The 25,595-nt window shown below is 37.4% G+C and overlaps 1 protein-coding gene across 3 annotated transcripts in view; it reads right to left on the reverse strand.

Annotated features, from left to right (window-relative positions):
• The window catches only part of ADGB (androglobin), a 171,892-nt gene that overhangs the window by 133,263 nt on the left and 13,034 nt on the right, over window positions 1–25,595 (reverse strand). For all 3 annotated transcript variants that reach the window (XM_059177313.1, XM_059177312.1, XM_059177311.1), the window contains exons 2-5: window positions 11,244–11,406; window positions 6,211–6,303; window positions 3,216–3,287; window positions 974–1,183 (exon numbers count right to left, since the gene is read on the reverse strand). In XM_059177313.1, the coding sequence (XP_059033296.1) occupies window positions 974–1,183; window positions 3,216–3,287; window positions 6,211–6,303; window positions 11,244–11,406 (538 nt within the window). The remainder of the gene's footprint in view (window positions 1–973; window positions 1,184–3,215; window positions 3,288–6,210; window positions 6,304–11,243; window positions 11,407–25,595) is intronic.

The raw sequence follows: 25,595 nt of genomic DNA on the forward strand, positions 1-25,595 counted from the left end.
GATCCTATTAACTCCTAAGCATTGGCCTTTCAGCATCCCCCCATCCCAGGAAAGATTGGCCCAGGCTCCCTGGGTAAAGTCATGTTCTTTAGAAATACAGAATGGAATGATTCACTTTTCATACTTCTCCACATCCTCAAATGTTCGAGAACATTCTTCCTTCGTGACTAGGACCAGCTTCAGGAGTGTACAACCTGTACAGTCACAAGGAACCTCACGCTTAGAAGGACCCTATGCTCTTTTTTTTTAAGTACTACTATCACCATATTGACATTCTTAATAATTTTCATTTTAACAAGGGGCTCTGTAAAACATGTAGCTGGCCCTGCCTGTGAATCTGGGCCTTTAGAAAGAAGCCACCAACAAAAACTCAAAGGTGTTTAGTAATCTAGTTTTGCCGAATGTGGTGTGAGCCTACTTTGCCTTATTAACTAGGGGATTTTTAAAAATACTCTATTTCTACTATCCCATTTGCTCCTTTTCAGGCAGAAGCAAAAACGTCTTGTCAAGCCAAGATTTGTTAACTTGAGTACAAATCTCAAATTTAGGGCAAAGCCTGGGTGGGACCAGGCCCCTCAGGAGCAGCAAATACCAGGGGAGAAAGAATGAATCAGGCTCAAGCACTCCCTATGCTCAAGACCTTATCCACAATCACAGACAAAGGAGGAAGGAAGAGAGCCCCATGCATCCACCTGTCCACCCAGGCCACCTGCCTGACAGGACAAATAGCAGAGGACCACCCTTCCATGGTCCAAGCAACTGCAGTATAAAAAGCGTGTGGGATTTGGGGTCTCAGGACAAACAACGATGTTTGTTATTGACCCCAAATTACACATGTAGGACCTATCTTCCCAGTGTCTGCACAGTTGACGTCCTGTATCTTCTAATAGCCTAGGTAACAGCGTGTAAGACAAATATATTTCCATATGAAGGTCAGACAAATTTCAATGCACGTGAATATGAACTAACTTACCATCCAATAAAGTTTCACAATATACTTCCCATAGTTATTGAATAAAGGCATGTGACCTTTCACAGCCTTGCACAGAGAATAGATGTGTTCCCAGGGCTTCCAGATGAGAGGAGGGGGTTCCCCTGCATTCCCTTTAAAATAATTGTTCAAAGTAGCTCCATTGAAGATCTTCCACACTGCATAGATTTCGCTGATAATCCATCTCATCAGCTAGAGACAAAAGCCATTCGTGTTAATCAGTTGTTCTTCAATTGTTGGTACTGTAATTTAGGTGGGAAACAAGTCAAAATCCATTTCCAATCTACTTTTTCATATTTAATTCTACTTGTGCTTCACATTTTGATTTCCGATCTACAGAATAAAGTCATGGCTATTGCCTTTGTTGTCAGGAAATATAGTCACAATACATGCTAAAAAGAGTTAATATTAAACACACTCAGCTAAGAGCTGTCTTCCAGAGTAAACTACTAGAGGTTTGACATCGACTTCCTTTTGACATTGACCTTCATTTCAACTGTGTGTGTGTGTGTGTGTGTGTGTGTGTGTGACACAGAGAGAGAGAGAGAGAGAATGAATGCTCCTGAGAGCAGTGATATTATTTTGGGATTAACATTTTATAAATGATTAAGCTACCCCTCTGTAAATGTTGAGAAGTTTGCAAAGAAAATGATCTCTTCTATGTCAATAGGGTCAACCAGACAAGGAATGAGATATGAGAAAGAAAATTGCACACACATTTAAATATCCTCTAAGTCTCATATTTCATATGCCAATCTGTGGGGGCAGAAGGGCTCTGAACAAAATTCCCACCTGCAGAGTTTTCAATGGGCAACAAGGCGCAGTGGGGAGTTGAGCTTTGCAGTGGAAACAGACCGGATTTGAATCTCCCTTCAGATCCTTCTGCTCTGGGGAATGTCATTTCACCATCTTTAAATTGCAATTTATGTAATGCTGTCTGTAAAATGCAGATTATGCTATCTATTTTTCAGCATTTTATAGGGAATAGAAACAATGTATAAAAAAAATCTCTGGGTCACAGTGGTTGTTAAGTAAAGACATTACCCTGGTAGCATGGGATTTTCTGAAATAATCGTCTTGCGTTTAACTGCCTGGTTTATAAGAAGATTAAATACTTGAGACTAACCTTATAAGATTCATGTTTTCCTTAATTTACATTATCTAGGATGTTTCTTCAAGTTTAGTTTAGTTGAAAATGAAAGGTAAATCAAGTGTCTTGCTGTATGTACACCTCGGAATTTTGCTAGAATATTTTATACTTCCTTTAAAAATGAAAAGCTGAAGTCTATGCATGCTTTGGATTATAAAATAAGCATATTTTAGACTAAATTGTAAAATATAAAACACTTTAGATATATTATACTACTCAGTACAACCTGGTTGGAGAAAGAAATGTTTTGACTTTAATCTTGGTCAAGATATTTAAGATAAGATGGGTTCCTGGGTGGCTCAGTGGGTTAAGCCGCTGCCTTCGGATCAGGTCATGACCTCAGGGTCCTGGGATCAAGTCCCACATTGGGCTCTTTGCTCAGCAGGTAGCCTGCTTCCCTCTCTCTCTCCTTCTCTTTCTGCCTACCTCTCTGCCTACTTGTGATCTTTCTCTGTCAAATAAATAAATAAAAATCTTTTAAAATAAAGATATTTAAGATAAGAAAGGCAAAGTGTTTGAGTCAATAATGACTATTAATTCTCACTGGCACAGAATTTTTTTCTGGGAGAAAATAATTTTAAATGAAAAGACCTGCTTCTGACATAACTGTCTTAGGGAAGTGGAACAGAGTCCGCTTCTGAAGGAGAAAACCCAGGGTGGAGAGATAGAGGTGTTTAGGTGAGATTTTCCCTGTATTAGCAAGTCAAACAACATCAGGACACCCTGCCCTTGAGCACTATGTTGAGCAAGTTCCAAGCAACTTCATGTCTATCGCTAGGCACTTGCACTGAGAGGAGAAAGCCCAGATCATGAGACCCCAGCTACTGTGGGTTTATGGGGCAGGAGAGTAGGGGCACAGCAAAGCTAATGCTAACATTTTCCCACCATCTGCTCATTAAACTTAACTGAAGAGGCTTCTCTACCTCTTTGAATGTCTGGTGTATAAAATACTGAGTTACACCAAAACTTAGAGGTGCACAAGGGAGAACTGAAATTGATGGTCTGGGAATTATTTTAAGCAGGTCTGGAAAATGAAGCCTGAAAACAGGCTTCAGTTAAAACTTCCTTACATACCTCACTGCAGAGTAAATGTTCATTTGCTGAAAACAAATCAAACAGGATTTCATTTCTCACAACTACTGGAGCCTGAAATTAAAAATATATGTAAAAAGAGATATTCCTCATTAAGAAAAATAAAGGAAATGTAGCTGAATGAAATATAGTTTCATGCAGTATAAACAAGTCAAACCTGATCTCATTTCTCACAACCAGAGGAATTAAAAGAAAAAAAAGATAAGTGAAGCTCATTATTCCGTAAGATAACCCTTTTAGAGTTATGGGTGCCATTCACTTCATAATGTAATACCTATCAAACACAGTATTTTCATATACATATGAAATGTTATCAGATATAATATATGCATATGGTCTCAGCATGCATACACACACAGTCTGAGAGTTTAAAAAATGACAAAATTTAAATTAGCCTTTCAAGTTAAACCTGAAGCTTAGTTAACACATGCTACCAGGAAAAATATCTTCATCCCTTTGATAAAACATACTAGGTATCACAGCTCTTTAAAATCTTGCCAAATTTCAAATCCTCTTATCTTTAAAAAAATCATATGGTGGTCATTATTTAATTGGTATATATCTAAATATGCTTTTGTATGTTTAGATCACTAAGGAATAAACATAATAAGGGAACATATGATTTATAACAGTTTTTAAAAATTTGTTACAATTCATATTAAGCTTATATACTTAACATATCAAATTAACATAAATATGATTTTGATTAATAAAAGATTTTCATGGAAACTACTGTCACCAACTACTCTCAATCACATGTATAATGAGCATCTTGAAAACTCAATAAAATATTTCTTTATGCCTGAGAGAAATTAACCCAAACTACCTTGAAGGCCTGAGTTGACTCTTAGTTTATAATTTGTGATCATAGTAAGTTTTACATAAAATATTTTATACAAAATGTATATTTTAACTTCTGTTTTGGCTAATTGCAATTCTAAAATGGCCACACTCTTCTCCAAGTAACAACATACATTTAAATTGATTATAGATTAAATATTGAATAACTAAAATTTGAGGTGGAGTCTTAATAACTGCCTGCCAATCGATATAAGATAGAAGCTGATGGTGTGTAAAAGACAGCAAATATTAAGGTAGACGTCTCTACTTATTTCCTACACCTGTCCTTGAGACAGAATCCATCTTCAGACAATTTACATCTGCTCAATATCATCATTACTCAAGGACCTGAACCATCCACACCTGATTCTCAGAAATATACAAAACTGATCATTCCCTCAGTGGTCAGAGCTTGTTAACTTCCTCAGCTGTATAGCCCATGTTGATTGTGATATCTTGAATCAAGGCTTTTAAGTTTGTTCATAATTTAGCTTCTCTCTGACTTAAATCGTGTCCTCTGACTTCATATTTGGCTTAGAGTAGAATAGAGTCAATCTCATGTAGGAAGGTCGATATTGTTTTGCTAAATTTTTGTCTGAGCTTTCTGTATGCCCACAGTTATTTCCATGTAAAATATACTTACCACTGTGGATCTAGACATTAAAACTTAAAAAACATTATTCTAAGACTATCCTAGCTAGCTAGACTTTTAGCTGTGGCTGTTCTGGTCCACACTCCAAGAGGAGTTCATGCACAAGATCAGGAGGAAGAGGTCAGCACAGAACAGGTGTTGAGTTAGGCAGCAACATTACGATAAATGCCAGGAGAAGTGTTACCACCACCAACGGATGAATTCACTTATAATACAAGTGTTACCTCTCAGAACTAAGGTATGTTAAAAAGAAAAAGGTGGTGTGAAACTTTTCTACTTATTCACATTTGAAACACTCTCACTTTAGGGACTTAATATCCTTTATTTGCGTGGAATGTAAACCCTGCATTTCCACTGCACAGAGCCTGAATATTATGAATAATACACTATTATTAAGTGCACTCTATTAACACTAAAGAACTTATATTCTTCATACCAGTATTATCTAACATTATAAGTAATTTAAAGTCTTGGTTCATGGACATTTGATTTATTTAAAATATCTTACAAGTAGGCATTCAATAAATATTCTGTTGAAATATCTTATTCTTTTATTTTACTAAATATATTTTTAATTAGGATTAGCTGACTTCGGCTAGTAACAGCAATTGAAAATATGGTGCATAAACTATATTTTCTTGCAATAGTAGTGGTGCTTATAAAGGCTAAAAATTTTAGGAATAAAATCACTTTGTGTGAAACTGATTCAGTGGATTCCATAATCGATGGAAGAATCAGCTCCTTTACAACCATTTGGTTAATACTAAATAACAATTTTAGCCTACTGGCTTTCCGTGCATTAAATGAAAATTCTAGGAGAGTCACAAACTAAAAAAAAAGGAGTTCGTGATAATTAGACCCTTGGACACAGCAAATATGTTCAAACTAACATGACTGTTAAGAAGGCAGACCAGTGGATCTAAAGTTTTCATGTACATAATGCTATTTTAAAGGATGGCTTCTCTGGAGATGTCCCAGTCAATGTGACTCAAGTGGCTGGGTGTCAAGTCCAGAAATGAAGATGGCCCTTGGAAAATGCTTCAGGAATACCTGGAACACAGAGAGCCAAGTGCCAGTCTCCTGGGCTAGAAAATTAGCGCTGGTAAACACTAGAGTAAACAGACCTTCAGGTCACATAAATTCCTGCTAAGCAGCAGTAAAGGGTAATTCTGTCAGTCAGAAATTAAGGAGTAACTTCCCACACCTTTTAGGCTCTTCTTTGATATCATGTAAAAAAGAAAAAAAAAAAAAACCTCAAGACTTTACACAAAATTTCAATATGCTCTTGGGAGCCAGTACAAGTGATATTAAACTATGCTGATACACATTTATCTCTATTAAATGTCAAAAAGTAATTCCTTTTTCTTACTAAATACCATGGGAAAAATTTACCCTACATTGTTTTAAAAATGAGAATTTTCATAACTAGGATATTATAGCCCACAGTTAACATGTATTTTGTTCAATAGTGAAAATGTTTCTTACCCGATTAATTAAAAAATCCTGTGGACGTTTCCAGGAATAAATTTTCAACGATGGTGGTAATTCAATCTTTCCTTCGGGGTCTTCAAAAAAATGCTATATAAAAAAATATATATTGAGTTTTTTGTCTCCATATGATTCTAAAAATATGAAACCAACTCAATACTAATAAAAATCAGTAAGTTCATAGATTCAATCAATAAATATGCATTTATAGAGCAATTTGTATAATTGCTCTCAGAAGTATCTCATGTAGTATTTGGTGAATATGGAAGTTTATAATACTGTATTTAGTGAACAAAACCTCAGTTGTTGAGTAACATTTTATTGCAGAGGACGCAATCAAAATGAGCATGAGCTGCTGTGGTATGTGAGGTAGGTATGGTAGGAAAGCAATTTGGATGGGCCAGATATGGACATATTTTGCACTGAAAAGATTGTTCTTGTTTTTATTTGAGAAAATTAAAAAATCATAAATATGATTGTATGCCAGTGAAATTTTGAACCTTGGATCTGACTTTCATTTATTAATTTTTAAAATTAAACATGTTATTTTGAGATAATTATAGATTCACAACTCATGCTGTGAAATAATAAAGAGAGTTCCTGTGTTCTCTCTACTCGGTTTCTCCAGTGGGAAATCTTCCAAAACCAGAGTGCAATGTCACCACCAGGATACTGACATTGACAGTCATGGTATACCACAGTTCCAGGAGCACAAGGATCCTTCCTAGGCCCTTTTATGGCCATGCCCACCCCCCCCCCCAACCCCTTACCACCTGTTTAATCCCTACCACCTGGCAATCATTAATCTGGTCTCTTTTTGTCATTTCAATAGTGTTATATGAGGGGCACCTGGGTGACTCAGTTGGTTTAAGCGTCTGACTCTTGGTTTCAGCTCTGGTCATGATCTTGGGGTAGTGAGATCAAGCCCTGCTTTGGGCTCTGTGCTCAGCAGGGAATCTGCTTTAGATTCTCACAACTCCTCCCTCTGCCCCCTTCTCTGATCTCACATGCATGCACTCTCTCTCAAATAAACAAATAATAAATCTTCCCCCAAAAATAATGTTATATGAATGGAATCATATATCATGTAACATTCTGGATTGGCTTTTTTCTCTCTCCGCCTAATTCCTGGGATATTCAATTCATTCAAGCTGTTGCAGTATCAATTTGCAGTTTGTTTTGTTTATTGATGAGCAATATTTCATGATATGGATATTTGTTTGTTTACCATCTGTTCATTGAAGGACATTTGGGCTGTTTCTAATTTGGGGCTCTTACTTATAAAGCTGCTATAAATTTTTGCATATAGCTTACAGGTTTTTATATGAACATAAGTTTCCGTTTCTCAGAGGTAAATGTCCAGGAACGCAATTAATTTATTAATTTTTGAGTCCTTAGAATGGGTTAGTGAGCTCTGGAGGAAGAATGATATCCAAATATCTACTCTCGCATGCTAGCAATATAGCAAATTAGATTTCAAGTAGCTACTGTGTAAAAGTTCTCACAGATCCTAAAATAGTTAAGTTGTGGTGGTGAGCCTTACAGAAAATGGAAAGTGCTGGGAGTACAAAAACAATGCTGTAGGAGTATAAACTATCTGTATTGAAAAATAAGGAGTACTAAATTTCACCTGAGTTAATAGTGACAGGGGGGAAGTAAATACTATTTTGTGATTTTTATGGTAATCACATTTTTATCCAAATGCTAGTGTGACCTGAGAAATTGGTTATATTTGAGGGCCCTGTCTGAGCTTTTTCACAAAGTGTCTATGTGTATCTGGGCCATATTTAAGATTCTGAAATACTTTGAATGAAGATAAAGGCAATCCCAATATCTAGTCAAAATAATCCAAGAATGAGTCCCTGAATAATAGACTGATGTTTCCAAGAGACACACTAGACTTCTGGGGTTGCCTCACGTTGTTTTGTTTTCCTCCCTTACAAATAATTCAGTTATTTTAAAGTCCCTTATCTGACAACCCCAAATCAGAGTCACTCGTGGATCTATTTCTATTATTTAATTTTCCTCTTGTTTTTCAGCCACTTTTTTATCACACTTTTCATGTGTGATAAATTTGGGTTGTATGATAAATGTTGCATATAAAAATGTATATGGTCCTAAATAATGATGCCTTCCTCCAGAGAGGAGGACTTCATCCTTTCTGGCATCAAAGTACAAAATGAACTTGACCCCATCAACACTGGGTCTCAGGGTTTGACTGGGCTGGTGTAGGCTTGGTTTACCCTTACTCAACACAGAATGCTATTGCCATGTTTGGGTACTCACTGAAAAGCTGGAGGGTTTGAGTCCCTTCACCTTGGTATACCCTAAATTCCAATCTCTTGCCATAGCATCATGAAATATTTTCTGTTATTTAACTTCCAAACTGTTTTTTACTAATTTGCTCAGCAGCAAAATCTTCACACATATAGCTTAGGATTTGGTTAAATGTCTTGAAATAAAATTATAAGGGAAACATTCAGATTGTGGTTCTGTAATTACCTCTGGGATTTGGGTTCTAGTTTTGGCTGCTTTCGCAGCCCCAGTCAATATCCTCTCTCTCTTCAGCCCAGAAAAACTGGCATAAACCCCAGCCACTACTTTCTGTTTGACCTTTCGTTGTCATGCCTTGAATTATTAAATGTCTTTAAGGAGAGAAAAAAAAAGGTAAATGGGAGTTTACCATATCATAATCTGGTATGATTCCCTTTTCTCCATGTTAAGTTAGTGGTAAATGGTAATCTTTCTATGTCATTTTGCCTTAGGTGTATTTCTTATATGCACCTTACGATGCTTCATTATATATATCTCAGTTTGGTTCATCCACCATGTCTTTTTGTTGCTGTCACTTAGCAAAAGAATTGAGACTTGACTCTGAAATTACAGGGAAGGGTTAGTTTATCTGATGCTGATTTCCTGATCACTAGCCTCACATCTAAAGAAGAGACTTTCTATAAAATTCCAAGGATACTTGCTATGGTCATATGATTAAGGTAATTGGCCCTGGTAAACGTGGATGTTGCAACTGTGACATGCTTGGGGTGTCCACCACTCACTCCCATGAGGGACTGTCACTTCACAGCCATGAATGTTGAGACTGTAGAACAGAACTGGGAGTGGGAAGCAAGATTGTATCCCATATGGTATCTGGGCTGTTGTAAGAACCAGGGTTTGACCTGATACTCTTCCATCTTGTGAAGATGGCAGAGGCAGAATGGAATGTTGGCTCAGGTTCTGAAGTGTCACATGCCATTGGAATAGTCCCAATTCACCACAGGAGAAGGGCTGGTGCTGCCCTGATTGTGCAGTTTTATACATGGTCTGACGATCACAGAACCAAGGTTGGAGTCTGATGTTCACTTAGCAACATTCCTATATGTTGCCCCCAAATGAAATGGGCATCAAGTATCCAGCACACATGTTACTCTTCCAGTCTCAGTGGTTTTTCTCCAATAAATATTCTTTCAACAGATGTGCCCTTGTTTCAATAACATTGGTAAGTTCTAGAATTTGATGCCTAACCTCCCAGAGATCTGCAGGATTTCTCCGTCGTCACCTGGTAAAGGCTTACTTACACTTCAAGGGCCCTAACATGTTACAGTTTATAGCTTATTTCCTATTTCAGTTCTCAGACACGCTGCTCTTCACCCTGTTATCCTTCACACTCTACAGTGCCTTGTCTTTAGGTCTTTTCTAGAGCTCAGTGCTTACCTGAGGATTTGCACAGTCTATCTTCCTGATGTACATTCACACTCAACCCCCATTAGTTGTAAATTTATGTTAAAAATATGTAGGCTATGACCATTGTCATTTGAACCCAGAGAGTTCAAAAACCCTGTCCGTCTAAAAGTTCCACAGTCACCCTAGGTATGGTGAAAAGAATGTATTCCCTCATACGTTCCTAATCTGAAATTGTTCAGGTACTAACAGAATCAGCAATTAGTTACATTTGTTATCTTTTGTAAACAAATTACTGTAATGAATTATGCAGTTTATACTTCTGCATTTTGTGAACAAAATATAATTGCTAATAAGAACCCTTCCAGAGTTCTCGATGCAAATAAACACCCCAGAGTTCATCATGGTCATTCTGGCAATTTTGTTTGTGTTTTGAAACTGCATTGTGTTTCATAAACATTTTGGTTAAATGAATTGTTGCACCAAATAAATGGGTCATATTTTTTTTAATTTTTTTTTTAAAGATTTTCTTTATTTATTTGAGAGAGAGAGAGAGAGAGAGAGAGCGCGAGCACGTGCACCAGCAGGGGGAGCGGCAGACATTGAGCTGAGCAGTGAGCAGGTTGCCTGATGCTGGGCTCCATGGGAGGACCCCGGGATCATGACCTGAGCCAAAGGAAGACACTTCACTGACTGAGCCACCCAGATGCCCCAAAGGGTCATATTTAAAATGCAACCCAGACTCATACCCTCAAAAAGAAGTCTTTAGAAATAGAGTAAACATTTTTAAAAAGGCAAAAGAACCTAAGATAATATACTTGGAAAATGTAGGCACACTGTTCTCAGCTCCAATCCCATCATGTTTCAATGGCCATAGATAAACAAAGAGTACCTGAAATCCTTCCCCAAATATCTTCAGGGGGGCAATATTAAGAGATTCAATCTTTATCTCAGTAACAGTAACAACTTTTATAAAAAAAAAAAAATCTCCTATCATCACTAGGTAACAGTTCACAGGTCTGCTGGGGCTTTCATTTTCTAAACTACTCGAAATGCCTTGTTCCCAACCCTGTCCAAAATCTACTATCTGACTTGTTCTATCAATTTCCCCTTTATTTCATTATGGCCCTCTGATCATCTCTCCCCTTTTCTTACTCAGATGGAATTAGCAAAGCCCAGGTCTAAGGCTTGGAAAGACAGGCTAGGATGGAGGGAGACAGGTGGACAAAGACAAAATTTCTCGCTTGAAGGGAGCCTCTGGAGAAGAATGAGCACTCTCCCATGCTAACACATCTTAAGCTACTATTACATTAGGACTAAAATGACCTCTAGCCACATCCCAGCGGACTCACGAATAGAGGGCTTTTTCCTGCTTTGTCCTTTTCTTTTCCACCTTTGCCTGCGTCCCACTTCTCTGCATTGACGTCAGCCTCGCTCCATTCCGGCCAGATTGGGAACTTCCCCTTCTTCTGCTCCACGGAACTAGGCTGCGCGCTACTGCCCAAGTAGTACTGCCTAGAAACAGAGCAGGGAGATGGGTTAGTTTTAAGTCAAATCTCTGAGGTAAAATATTGGGTTCATTGCATGGTTTGACTTCAATGGTCTTGTCAGCAGTCATGTTAAAGACATTTTTCAATCGTTGTTACCTGTAGCCAGACAGCTTCCACAGGTTAGGGTTCAAAGAAACTAAAATACCTGAAGAGATTATTCTGTAAACAAATTTCGAGCCTTAGGCCCTACTTACTAATGTAGGATATTCATCATAAACACATAAAATGCCATGAAGGGGCATATTTATATACAATTCACACTTAAAATCCTTTGCACGTATAATATTAATGGCTTTCTGAAGATCACGATGAATGTAATTTTGATTTTTCCCAGTATAAGTGTGCTATGTGATCGTTATTTTGAAATAAATTTTTTTTAAAGATTAGGTAAGTAGGAAAGACATTCCCACTCCATTCTATAAACCACATTGTTAACAAGTGTCCAAAGATATACATTTCTTCTTCAAAAATAGCATCATTTAGCACATTCTCTTTATAGACTGTTTATTTCCATTTACCAGCATATCATAAATAGTTCCTACGTCTATGAGAATTTATCTAAATACAAATTTAATGATTGCATACTGTTCAATTGTATAAATATACTTCTTTTTGTCTAAGTTTCTGTATTTAAAAACATGAAGGTTTTGATTTAAAATTTTTTTCACTATTTCATATTTTTAAAACATTTTATTTATTTATTTGACACAGAGGGGGAGGGAGAGAAAGCACAAGCAGGAGGAGAGGCAGAGGGACAGAGAGAAGCAGGCTCCCCACCTGAGCAGTAAGTCCAACACGGGGCTCGATCCCAGGACCCCGGGATCATAATCTGAGCTAAAGACATACTCTTAACTAACTGAGCCACCAAGGTACCCCTTTTTTCACTATTATAAACAAGAGTTTAGAGGCTTTCCTTATTCCCAAATCTTTGCATTCCTTATTAATTCTTTTTTTAGGATAGATTTTAATAAGAGAACGTAAAGTACCCAAATATATGCATATTTAAAGTTTGTGATATATTTTCACTAATTATCTACAGAGAAGTTGGACTTGTTTTATAAACTCATCATCATGTTGCAATTCTATATCTCTAAACCTTGACTTTTGCCTTTTTTTTTATTATTGTAACCTTTAAAGTCTAAAATACGTGTCTCATTTAATTTTTTGAGTTTTAACTATGAATGACTACAACCCTGCTCTAGACCCTTGGATAGGCAGTGAACAAACCGGACAAGAATCTCTACCTTTATAGAGTTCATATTCTACTGGGTAGAAACATAAAATCACAGGATAAATTAACTAAAATATAGAATGCATTAGAAAGTGAAAAATTAGGGGGAATCATAAAATAGGAAGGGGGAACTGAAGAGTTAAGGTACACAATTTTAATACAGTGGTTAAGGAAAGCACTCCATCATAGGGCAATCGTTCACTCAACGGGGAAAGAACATGAAGGATCGAGCGGTGTGGATCCGGGGAAGGCTGCTCTGGAGACCGGAACTGGCAAGTACAAGCCGCACGGCAGAGTCTTCCAGATGCGGAGCGCATCCTGGCTTATCTGAAGAATAAAGAGATCAGTGGGGCTGAAGGAAAGTAAAAGGAGATAATTTCAGAGAGGGAACAGGAGATGCAGAGATTATAAAGGTGATGTAAGCCAAAGGAAAGACATCGATTTCCCTAGGTGAGAAAGGAAGCCAGAGGAGAGTTTTGAGCAGGGACGTTTATAAGCATTCGTGCCTGCGGCTATGTTGAGAAAAAGGCAAAGGGAACAAGAGAGAGAATTTAGAAGGCGCTGAAATAACAGGTGAGAGCCGATGGTGATGTGGACCAGGTTGCTGATGGTGAGGCAGCGAGAGAGAGGACCCCGTTTTTAAGAGAAAGCCCATAGATTGAACTGATGTTTCCTGCAAGACAGAAGACTATGGGTTTGGGCAAAACAGAGGTAAAGAGTAAAGCAGCATTTCACTTGTAAATGAGCTGTGTTTATCACATGTTTGTGGTGATGTTGAATAGTTAGTTAGACATAGGATTCTAAGGCTTTGGGAGAAAGAATCAGTCTAAAATGAAAATTGGAGTCATCGGCGTTTAGATGGTATCTGAAGTCTTAAGACTTCAAGCTATTAAGACTTAAAGCTATTCAAGACACCTAACAACAGGTGAGCAATTGACCAAACCTTAAAGCCTCGTAATGTTAGACATTATTTATTTGAGTCGCGGGGTCAGGAGTATGAGGTCTTCAGGATGGGTCATGGGCTCAGGGCAAGCAGAAGACAGAAATGTCTAGGGCTCAGGGTTATTGGTAATGTTATTGTTAAGGTTATTCCACAATCAATATTAAAATATTTCAGTATTCTGACTATCAGTACAGCTGTATGCCTGCTCTGATACTCCAAGTGGAAAGTCAGAAATAGTAGGAAGAAAACTGAGAAAAGCAGTCTGTGAGTGTGGGGGACAGAATAATGCATCCTCCCCCTCCCCCACCTCTCGCTCCTCCAGCCACCCATGTCCACACCCGAATTTCTGAACTGGGGGATAGGTTACCTTTCCTGGCAAGAGATGGTTTGTAGATAACTTTAAATATTTGAGATGGGAGGTTATCCTGGTGTCTGCATGGGTTCAGTGCAGTCACATGTGTTCTCAAAAGTGGAGGGAGACAGAAGTCGTCAGAGGGAGATTTTACTCCAGAAGAATGAATAGAAAAATGCAAAACTGTTAGGTTCTGAAGACAGAAGGAGGAGGCCACATGCCCAAGAGAGTGAGCAGCTTCTTGAAGCTGAAAAAGGCAAGGAAATGGATTCTCTCTGTGAGCCTCTAGAGAGGAAGGCAGCCCTGTTGGTTCCTTCACGTTAGCTCAGTGAGACCCATTTTGGACTTCAGACCTCGAGAATTGCACAATAATAGTTTTGTAATGTTTAAGCCACTAAGTTTGTGGTATTTTATTATAGCAGCATTAAGAAAAAGAAACAGAAATAAAACAGTAGAGGGTTATGCCTTAAAAGTCAAGTAAAACATTTTTTTTAAGTAAGAGAATGTTCAGCAGATCCAAATGCTGCTAATAGATCAACAGAATGAAATATGAACAAATAAATGTCGAATCTAGCAACAAGAAGGTGAAAGGTCTTTCTCAAATTTCACCTTCTGAGGCAGGGGGTGGGAGGAACTTTCTCGAACATCCTATCTAGAATAGCAACCCCTCTGCCTCCTTTCATATTGCTTCATTTTGATAGCACTTGATGGTTCTCTCACTAATCCTTTGGTGCTTGTGTGTTTCCACAGGTAGGCTTTGGAAGCTTCACAGGGGTAGGATCCATGGGTTTTTTGTTCACTCCTTCTATCTCCAGCAATTAAAACAATGCCTGGATAACATAAGAAATCTGTCTCCCTCTCTGCCATCTATTTACATGAAATAAAAGAACGAATGTCTTGACATACTATTTCTAACATTTCTAATTAGGACTGTTTCAAGGTTTTATGAATAGGTAAAGGTTGATCAGGTGGCTCACTAGTCCTGTTCCTCATTTCTTATATTTCCCAGTCCTTTGCAGTTTGGCTGGTACTTTGTGGTGGTGTTTTAGACAATAGCATGTATAGGGAGATATTTGTATCCTACCTCTAGGCTCACAAAACATCCTATGATATACTTGTCTGCATGCTCAATCCTTCAGAGAAGATCTTGGGAAATGGTAATTCGTGGGGTTTTGGAATATAGGTGAGGTTCAGTGGGGTGAAGTCTGGAGCTGATGACCAAGAAAGAATTCTTGAGACATCTTAGGTGCAAAACGGTGGTTTTATGAAAGCACTGGGACAGGACCCGTGGGCAGAAAGAGCTGTTGCACCAGGGTTGTGAGGTGTGGCTGCTTATATACTTGGGAGTTGGGGGAGGTAGGGAACATGGGGGTTTCAAAAGAATTTTCATATGTTGAAGAAGACTCACAGGATACCTGAGGCCTTGCTGTTGTCAAGTTAAAGTTGTCTCCCCCCCACCAGCAAGGCATTAATGTTAGGATAGTTGGAAGCTTCCTGGAGAAACATTACACTCTGCCTGCTTCAAGTATCTGTCAATGGGCTGCAGGTTATAAGAACGTTTAACTGTATCTACATTTCCTTCTTCCTTCAAAGCTAGGTTATTGATGGAAGTGCTTTGTTCTTATAGATTGCTAAGACATTTGTAAACCGAGGGAGACTTGCAGGAATGTGATCTCTAGAAGTTAACTATTTGTTTTTCCTTTCTATAGCTTTAGGGAGCCAAGAGTGCATGAGAAATGTCACACAGATACCATCTGGGGCTTGGGGGGTGTTGTGGGGTGTCAGCTTCTGCTTTGTCCTCAGCTTGCCTTCTGTTCCCTCATCAGTAATGCCACAAGATGGAAAGAGCCAAAAATCCTTATGTAGCACATGGAAGGCCACTCCTAAATTCCCAATCAAACTCTAATATAAATGAGAAATATCCTTTGCTGTGTGATCTGGGGTTTATCTGGTATTGTAGCTAACATTGATTACTTCCTACTTGCTTCTTTGATAGTGTAGCTAGCATTGATTGTTAACATTGACAAATATAAAGGGTATAATTATTTTTTTAGGGTTTGGATTTCTTCTTTTATGACTTTTAGCATTATAAATCATTATATCATTACACGTGGTAATTTACTTATACATTACTTTTTACTATCTTGAGTCTTTGACACTTGATTCTTTTTTCTTGTGATTTTTATTGTTTTTGTTTGTTTCTTGTTTTGGGATTTTTTTTTATGGTTTTTGGTATATTCTCATGTTTTAGGACACTTCTATTATGAGCCCATCCTTATCAGGGTGTTCTTTTTCTCCAATCCCCTTTCCCCAAGGCAATCCTGTATTGAAAGAATGCTTTTTCAATGTTAATATGGAATTTTCTTCTTTCAGAAATCCCAAATAAAGAAGGCATCCAGGAACCCATAAGTACTTTAAAATCAGATCTCAAACCTACCAGAGTCTCAATCCCAAGATTTCCATTTCTCAAGGAAGATTTTTTTATTTTCCAGCCAGACACTAAGCGTAGAAAAGCTTATAATCTAAGATTATAAGGCAGATTTTTCTTATTCACCTTTTAAAAAGAATTAAACTTTTGGAAAGTCATGCCTTCATCCAAGGTTGGAGCACTCCCTTTCATCATTTGTCCTATATATGTTAAAACAAAAGAGTCTACTTTCCTAAGGCTGCTAAGCCTTCCCCAGGGAAACTGTAGTCTCAGCTTAGAGTTAAAATATCCTGACTTTCAGTTCCCTCCTCATTTCTGGATCCTGAAGATTTTTTATTTCTTTAGGTAGGCATTTGTAAGGATTAGGTTTTTGTTTTTGTTCTTTGTTTTGTTTTGTTTTGTTTTTTGTCTTAATCCACTATGTTGCTGGAAAAGAAAGTCTAAGAATATATCCATTGTAAAGGAGTATTTCTAAGAAGCATCTAAGAAAAGGTGACAGAAAGATGATTAGAATAGTTTTCAGGAAGAAAGGAAAATTTTTCAAAATATTAATAGGAAAACAAAGGCATAAAATAGTAAACTAAGAGTACCTTTGCTTTATTCAATTTTGTTACAACTGTAGAGATAAAAAGAAATCCATGACTATGTAGCCAACAAAATCATGATAAAATTTAACTCATTCAGGAAGCTCAGTCTCCTTAAAAGCTGTTTTTGTAAGGGGAGGATCTAATTTCTTAAAAGAAATAAAGGCTCTGCTGAGATTATGTTTTGCTCTCCTCTTCTTTCTGTCAAGTGTAAATGAATGTTCTGGCTTCCTCCCTTAAACTATTAAGCTTTATCACTAATTGGCCTACTTCTCTTGTAAACATATCAAATTTGATTCTGTCTGTGTTGAAGATCACTTAAAAAATACTCTCATTTGAGGCATTTCATACCAGCTCCATAGCTCACTTATAGTGTTACTCACATAATATAAACAATAGTAAAATACGGCCCAATGTCAAATATACAGTAGATTTGATTCAAATGTGTTATTTTTGAAACAGTCAGCCCAGTGTGCCTTTGACACTCATTGCCAGAATGTACGTGCTGCTATGGGATAGCTGAGACCCTCAGACACTCAAAGTACACTATTCCTGGTCTCATCAATTCTGAGAACAAGCTAATCTTTAAACACAGAAGTAGCTCAGGACTTTTGAAGATTTGTGAACTGGTAATACTGGGAGATAAAAAGTGCCAGATTCTAGGAAAACTCATAGGTGCAGAGAAATCACACCTGACACGCTAAAGTATCAGGGGTACCCGGAGTTATTTTATTCGCACAGCAACATACCCAAGTACTAGCAATCCATTAAAATTATAAGCTGTATAAGAGATTTGAAAGATAAACATATCCTCAGAATATATGACTAAATACTCCCTTCTACACAGTGAGTCTAAATATGCTATTGAGATAGAGGAAGTCTCACCCACACTTTTAGGAGAGGCTAGAAATCTGTAGACAAAGCATATTTATGGAAATTTATTATTTTTAAAAAACTTAATGTCAATGAGGAATGTTTATAACATCAAGCCTGTACATTCAAAATGCCAAATGATATTTTAAAGGAAACTGATGCTTGGAGGGAGAAAAAAATTCCACAGAGCCAGACAACGGGCTGATTTCCAGAGTAGATACATAAAATATAAAGATGCTCCTGGGGAAAAGAGAAGCAACAGTAGAAAGGAAGCAAATTTATAACAGCAGGTCAGGTTGGACAGAATAGTCTGACACAAAAATGATATATTAAATAAGCAATAGGTTTAGAGTTGTTAATATGATTATATATAAAATACATATATATATATCTTATATATATGGAACTAATATAGCTATTAGTTCCATATATATATTTGTGACTGAAATGAACTGATCATGATTAAAAGACATTGAAAAATGTGAATGAGTGTTTGCAGAGGTAGGAAGGAGAGGGGCAAAATGGGTGCAGGTGTCAAGATGTAAAAACTTCCAATTATAAAATAACTAAGTCATGCAGAATGTAATGTACAGCATGATGATTATAGTTAATAATATTGTATTGAATATTTGAAAGTTGGTAAGAGAGCAGATCAAAAATTCTCATCAGAAGAAAAAAAAAATTGTTAACTATGTGTGGTGATAGATGTTAACCAGACTTAACTGTGGTGATCACTTCTCAGTATCTACAAATATCAAATCATTATGTGGTACACCTGAGCTAATATAATATTATATGCAAATTATATCTCAGTTTAAAAAAGAAGTCGATGCACTAATTAGAAAGAACCTGTAGGGGTGCATAGGGAGTTGAGATAGTGCAATCTGCAAGTAGGTACTGGAATTCGATTCGAACAGTGGTAGTCCAAGCTTAAAAGTCTCTAAGTTCATTTTGAAAAAAAAGCAAAGTTTACCCTGTAAGTGTCAAGAGATCAGAAGTACGATTCATGAATAATCACGTAGCTAGAGCTACTCATGAGCTTCTAACTTTGAACTTGGGCTGGTATAACTCCTCCTATAGTTTATGGCATAACAGGCAATGTGCCACTTTCTTATGATTCTAAGAGGAAATAGGTTGGCTATAGAAAAAAAAATGGATATGGGCGGGTGGTATCAGGGATAGCACTTTCCACATGGGAGAAAAGCCTTCAACCTTCCAATGCTAAGACTTGAGTGGGAGCAGGGTAATACAAAAATGCACCTCTAATCAGAAAAATTTTATACTGTGTGTGTGCTAGAACAGTGTGCTAGAGACCCTCTACTGGTCCCTTAATCAATTAGTAACTAAATTATGAATAGGTCATGAGGTTTTCAGAGAGGTCAGAGTCCAAAAGATTCTTTGGAAACCTCAAAAAAGTGGCTATTTGTCAACTGATAAGGAAGTATTTCAATATTGTAACAACTGCCCTATCCTTTTCAGTAGTCTATCACAACAGGATGTTGCAATGGGTAGGGACTGACTTATTCTGGAAAACCATCCCAATCACATGGCAAAGAACAGTATACATGAGTTTAAAATACCTACAAAAGACCTCAACGTGAGACAGGAATCCATCAGAATCCTAGAGGAGAACACAGGCAGTCATCTCTTTGATATCAGCCACAGCAACTTCTTTCAAGATATGTCTCCAAGGCAAAGGAAACAAAAGCAAAAATGAACTTTTGGGACTTCATCAAAGTCAAAAGCTTCTGCACAGCAAAGGAAACAGTCAAGAAAACAAAGAGGCAACCCACGGAATGGGAGAAGATATTTGCAAATGACAGTACAGACAAAAGGTTGATATCCAGGATCTATAATGAACTCCTCAAACTCAACACACACAAAACACACACAAAACAGACAAGCATATCAAAAAATGGGCAGAAGATATGGACAGACACTTCTCCAATAAAGACATACAAATGGCCATCAGACACATGAAAAAATGTTCATCATTACTAACCTACATTGAGATATCACCTTACACCAGTTAGAATGGCCAAAATTAGCAAGACAAGAAACAACATGTGTTGGAGAGGATGTGGAGAAAGGGGAAGCCTCTTACACTGTTGGTGGGAATGCAAGTTGGTACAGCCTCTTTGGAGAACAGTGTGGAGATTCCTCAAGAAATTAAAAATAGAACTTCCCTATGACCCTGCCATTGCACTACTGGGTATTTACCCCAAAGATACAGATGTAGTGAAAAGAAGGGCCATCTGTACCCCAATGTTTATAGCAACAATGGCCACGGTCGCCAGACTGTGGAAAGAACCAAGATGCCCTTCAATGGACGAATGGATAAGGAAGATGTGGTCCATATACACTATGGAGTATTATGCCTCCATCAGAAAGGACGAACACCCAAATTTTGTAGCAACATGGACGGGATTAGAAGAGATTATGCTGAGTGAAATAAATCATATGGTTTCACTTATTTGTGGAGCATAACAAATAGCATGGAGGACATGGGGAGTTAGGAGAAGGGAGTTGGGGGAAATTGGAAGGGGAGGTGAACCATGAGAGACTATGGACTCTGAAAAACAATCTGAGGGTTTTTCAAGGGGCAGGGGCTGGGAGGTTGGAGTACCAGGTGGTGGGTATTATAGAGGGCACGGACTGCATGGGGCACTGGGTGTGGTGCAAAAATAATGAATACTGTTATGCTTTAGGGGTGCCTGGGTGGCTCAGTGGGTTAAGCCGCTGCCTTCAGCTCATGTCATGATCTCAGGGTCCTGGGATCGAGTCCCGCATCGGGCTCTCTGCTCAGGAGGGAGCCTGCTTCCTCCTCTCTCTCTCTCTCTGCCTGCCTCTCTGCCTACTTGTGATCTCTCTCTGTCAAATAAATAAATAAAAATAAAATAAAATAAAATAAATTTTTAAAAATGTAAACCGAAAAACTAACACTAAAAAGGAAAAAAAGAAATTTAAAATTACAAAGGACAGTCAGTAAATAAATTTTTAAAAAATCACACCCAAGAAAAGAGAATAATGTAGCAAATTTAAGAGATATTTAAATGTTTAGAATTACTGAAAAGATAAAGGAGGGAATGTTCTGCTTTGCAACAAGCACAGGAAGATATTAAGCAAACAAACAAAAAACGAGATCAATATAAACAAAGACATATTGATTGGAAAATTGCAGCAATGACAACATCAGCTGTTGAAAGAATAGACTAGAAAAAGCCAAAGAAAGGAGAGGACTAGGGATTTAAAAGGTAGAATTTTTTAAATCGAGTGTTTGAAACAGACTGTTAACTATAGAGAGCAAAGTGATGGTTACCAGAGGGGAGGTAGGTGGGTGGAGGGATGGGTGACGTAGGTGACAGGGCCCAAGGAGGGCACTTGTTTTGAAGAGCAAGGGGTGCTCTATGGAAGTGTGGAATCACTATACTGTACACCTGAAATGAATATTACACTGTATGTTAACTAAATGGAATACAAATAAAAGCTTGAAAAATAAAATAAAACAAATAAAATAAAATAAAATAAAATGTTTGCATAGATAGAAAATGTGAACTAAGGATGTGGATAGATTGAAGAACTCCAGGGCATGCCTAAAAGAAGGTGCAGACAGATAAAATAGTTAGGATGGGGGTAGGGAGAAATATCTGGAAATGGGACTGCTGAAAAATCTTCAGAATTGATGGAAGATATGTCTTCAGATGGAAAAAAATACATCAAGCAATAACATAAGATAAATGGGAGGTCAGGGGGTTCAAATCTGCCTCTAGATATATCAACTAACATTGTAGATAAATGATGAAGATGAAAATCTATCTACATAAATAAGTATCTATCTACACAAAGAAATAAATGTAAAAACTATCAAACTGACAGCAATCACAGTCACAGTAATATAAGGAAGCAGTATCATCAAAGCTGAGGTAAAAAAACTGTCAATCTTGAAATTAAGATCCAATTAAGCTCTTATTTAAAAGTGAGGTAGAAACATTTATCTTAAATTATCTAAAAATATTTAAAATTGTGAATTTACCATAATAGATTCCTATAAAAATATTTACTGAAGGATTTATCTAAGGAAAACAGGAAATGAACCTAGATTGAAAGTGTAGGCTATAAATAGCAATGGCAAACAAATTAGTCAATATATTTTGGCAAAATTCTAAAAAATATTTCCTACTAACAAATAATGATTACAATAACTCTGGGTTTTTAAAAACTATCAAATATAAGTGAGGTGGGAAAGGGAATTCTGATGGACACAGTGTGCCTGTTTTTTCTTTAGGAATAATTGTAACTGTAGACTACTTAGGAAAGTATTTGAAGATAAATCTGTTTTTAAAATAAGGATTGTCTTAGTCAGTTTGGGCTGCTCTAACATAATACCATGGATTGCATGACTTAGAAACAACAGAAATTTATTCCTCACAGTTCTGGAGGCCAGAAGTCTGACATCAAGATGCTAGTATGATCAAGTTCTAATGAGAGACATCCTCTGGGTTGCAGACGGCCAAATCCTCATTGTGTCCTCACATGGTAGAAAGAGAGCTAGATAGCTCTCTGTCCTCCCCTTCTTCTTCTCCTTCTCCTCCTCCTCCTCCTTCTTCTTCTTCTTCCTCTCCTTTTAATATCTATTTATTTATTTGAGAGAGAGAGAGCATGCACGAGTTGGGGGATAGGCAGAGGGACAGAGAGAATCTTGCAGACTCCCCACTCCCACACAGGACTCCATCCCACAACCCAGGAGATCATGACCTGAGCCAGAACCAAGAGTCAGATGCTTAACCAACTGAGCCACCCAGCTGCCCCTCTCTCTGTCCTCTTCTTAAAAAGATGCTAATCCTATTCATGAGAGCATCACACTCATGACCTCATTGCCTCTCAGATGCCCATATCCAACATCATTGCATTTGGATTAGGATTTCAATATACAAATTTTAGGGTTAACAAATATTCAAGCCATTGCAAAGACACTTCAAGAGATAAAATTTAAAACTTCCAAACTGAGAAAGAGCCAAAGAGTGGACCTGATATTAGAAGACAACTCAGTATAAACTCTGCCTTAGGTAGATGGGAAATTGAGAATGCAGAATTATTTTCATAAAGATCAAATCAACCAATCTGTCTGGAGCCTAAACGATTTTAAAGAAAAATACTGTTTCAGAATGAGAAAGGCATCTCACTCACCCAACAGTTCACTTATTTTTAACTAACATTTATTGAACACCTGCTCTGTGACAAGCTCTGTGCTTGATGATAGGGTTACAGACTCATAAATACATGTCTCTAATCTTGAGTTTATTTTAGAATTCAAACAGGTAAACAGATGATGTCAATATAATGTGGTATACACAGAGATGGAAACATTCACAGATGGCATTGTGCCCAATGTAAGGCAATTAGACAAAACTCCCGGAGATAAATAGCATCTAAGCTGTTTTGAAAGATAACAAGAAATCTTCCAGGTTGTAAAAACAGAAAGGGCATCAGTAAGAAAAGAGAAGACCATAAGAGACAGTAAGAGGCAAGAAATAGCAGAGTGGGTGCAGGGAACTATGAGCTTTTCAGCACTGCATGAGCATATAGTATAAAATAGCGGGGAAATTAGGTTGGGAAGCAATACAAAATAAACAGGCTAGGGGCGCCTGGGTTAAGCTGCTGCCTTCAGCTCAGGTCACGATCTCAGGGTCCTGGGATCAAGTCCCACATCGGGCTCTCTGCTCAGCAGGAAGCCTGCTTCCTCCTCTCTCTCTCTCTGCCTGCCTCTCTGCCTACTTGTGATCTCTCTCTGTCAAATAAATAAATAAAATCTTAAAAAAAAAAAAAGATAAACACTTTGCCCATTGTATAAAAATGAACATTTTATTCTTAGATATATGGTATGTAATGTTTACCCATAATGGACCATCAGTTTTAAAACAGAATGCTTGAGGAACTCTGAAGTTTCAATACAACTCAAAAATGAGCACAAAGATAATTATTATGAAAATGTGATTAAAGATGATCCCCATCACATCTGTAAGTTGCGTTCTTTTAATTAAAATTCTTATAACAAGATGTCTCTACTATATCAAAAACCAGTATTTTAGGAGATAATATATACTGTCAATTACATATAATTTAGGATTTAACTTTTGGGGAAAGAATTGTACCCATACCCGCAATATATTATTTGTGAATATATATTTTTAAATACTGCTTCAAACCCTCCCATCTTAATATTTAGAAATAAAATGTAAAATTTAGGTAACAAACCTAAGAGATGTCATATTCATTTCAGTTGCAATAATGAGGACTGAATTTATCTTCCCACCTAAGGCAACCAAAACCTGAGCAAAACACATGAAACTGGTTTTCAAGGCAGACATCAAGTGATGAAGGATGGTGCTTCTCAAAAAATAGGAACCAAATGAGGTGAGCCTTATAACTCCCTCAGTTTATGTCTGTCTGAGAATTTGGGGCTGCAGTACAAGAAGAGGTCATCCAGGCATATCATAGCAGATTCCTTGAGTAGAGGAACAGGAGGTGAGAGTCTGGAGGAGACCAGATCTGCTAGAGTTTGCAACAGAGACTAAAACAGAGAGCTTCACAGAAAGAACTGCTGAGATCTTCAGAGGGTCACCCATTCCATATATATTATAGTGTGAGTTTTTCCATTTCTGCAAAAACAAAAATCACTGATATTTTAATAGGAATTGCATTTAATCTGTAGATTGCTTTGGATGGTAATGACATTAAGATGTCATTAAGACTTTCAATCCATGAACATGGGAAGTGTTTCCATTTTTTTTATGCCTTTAATTTCTTTCAGCAATGTTGCTTAGTTTTTATTGTATAGGTCTTTCACCTCCTTTGTTGGTTTAGTTCCTAAGTATTTTATTCTTCTTGGTGCTATTGTAAATATTGTTTTTGTCATTTTCTTCTCAGATTGTTCATTGTCCATGTATAGAAATGCAACAGATTTTCATGTGCTGTGAACTTTGTAGCCTGCCACTTTGATAAATTTATTGTACTAACAGGTTTTTTGTGGAATCTTTAGCATTTCCTACATGTAAGATCATATCATCTGCAAAGAGAATTCTTCTTCCTCCTTTACAATTTAAATTATTTTCTTTTCTTGTCTAATTGTTCTGGCTAGTACTTCTAGTCCTATGTTGAACAGAAATGGTGAAGGTGAGCACACTTTTAGCTTTTAGCTTTTCATAATTGAGTATGATATCCTCCATGGACTTTTCATGTATGGTTTTATTATGTTGAGGTACTTTCCTTCTATTCCTGGCTTGTTGAGTGTTTTTATTATGAAAGGGCACTGAATTTCATCAAATGCTTTTTCTGAATTAATTGAGATAATTGTGTGGGTTTTATCTTTATTCTGTTTATATGGTGTATCATATTGATTTATTGTCATACGTTAAACCAATCTTGCATTCCAAGAATAAATCCCACGTGGCTGGGTGTATATTCTTTTCACTACCTCTCTGAATTCTGTTTGCAATGATTTTGTTGATGATCTTTGCCTCAATGTCTTTAAAAGTTTTTGGTCTCGCGGCACCTGGATGGCTCAGTGGGTTAAGCCTCTGCCTTCGGCTCAGGTCGTGATCCCAGGGTCCTGGGATCGAGCCCCACATCAGGCTCTCTGCTCAACAGGGAGTCTGCTTCCCTTCCTCTCTCTCTGCCTTCCTCTCTCTCTGCCTGCCTCTAAGCCTACTTGTGATCTCTCTCTGTCAAATAAATAAATAAAAA

The sequence above is a fragment of the Mustela lutreola genome, chromosome 6, assembly GCF_030435805.1.
Source record: "Mustela lutreola isolate mMusLut2 chromosome 6, mMusLut2.pri, whole genome shotgun sequence".
Lineage (NCBI taxonomy): Eukaryota > Metazoa > Chordata > Mammalia > Carnivora > Mustelidae > Mustela > Mustela lutreola.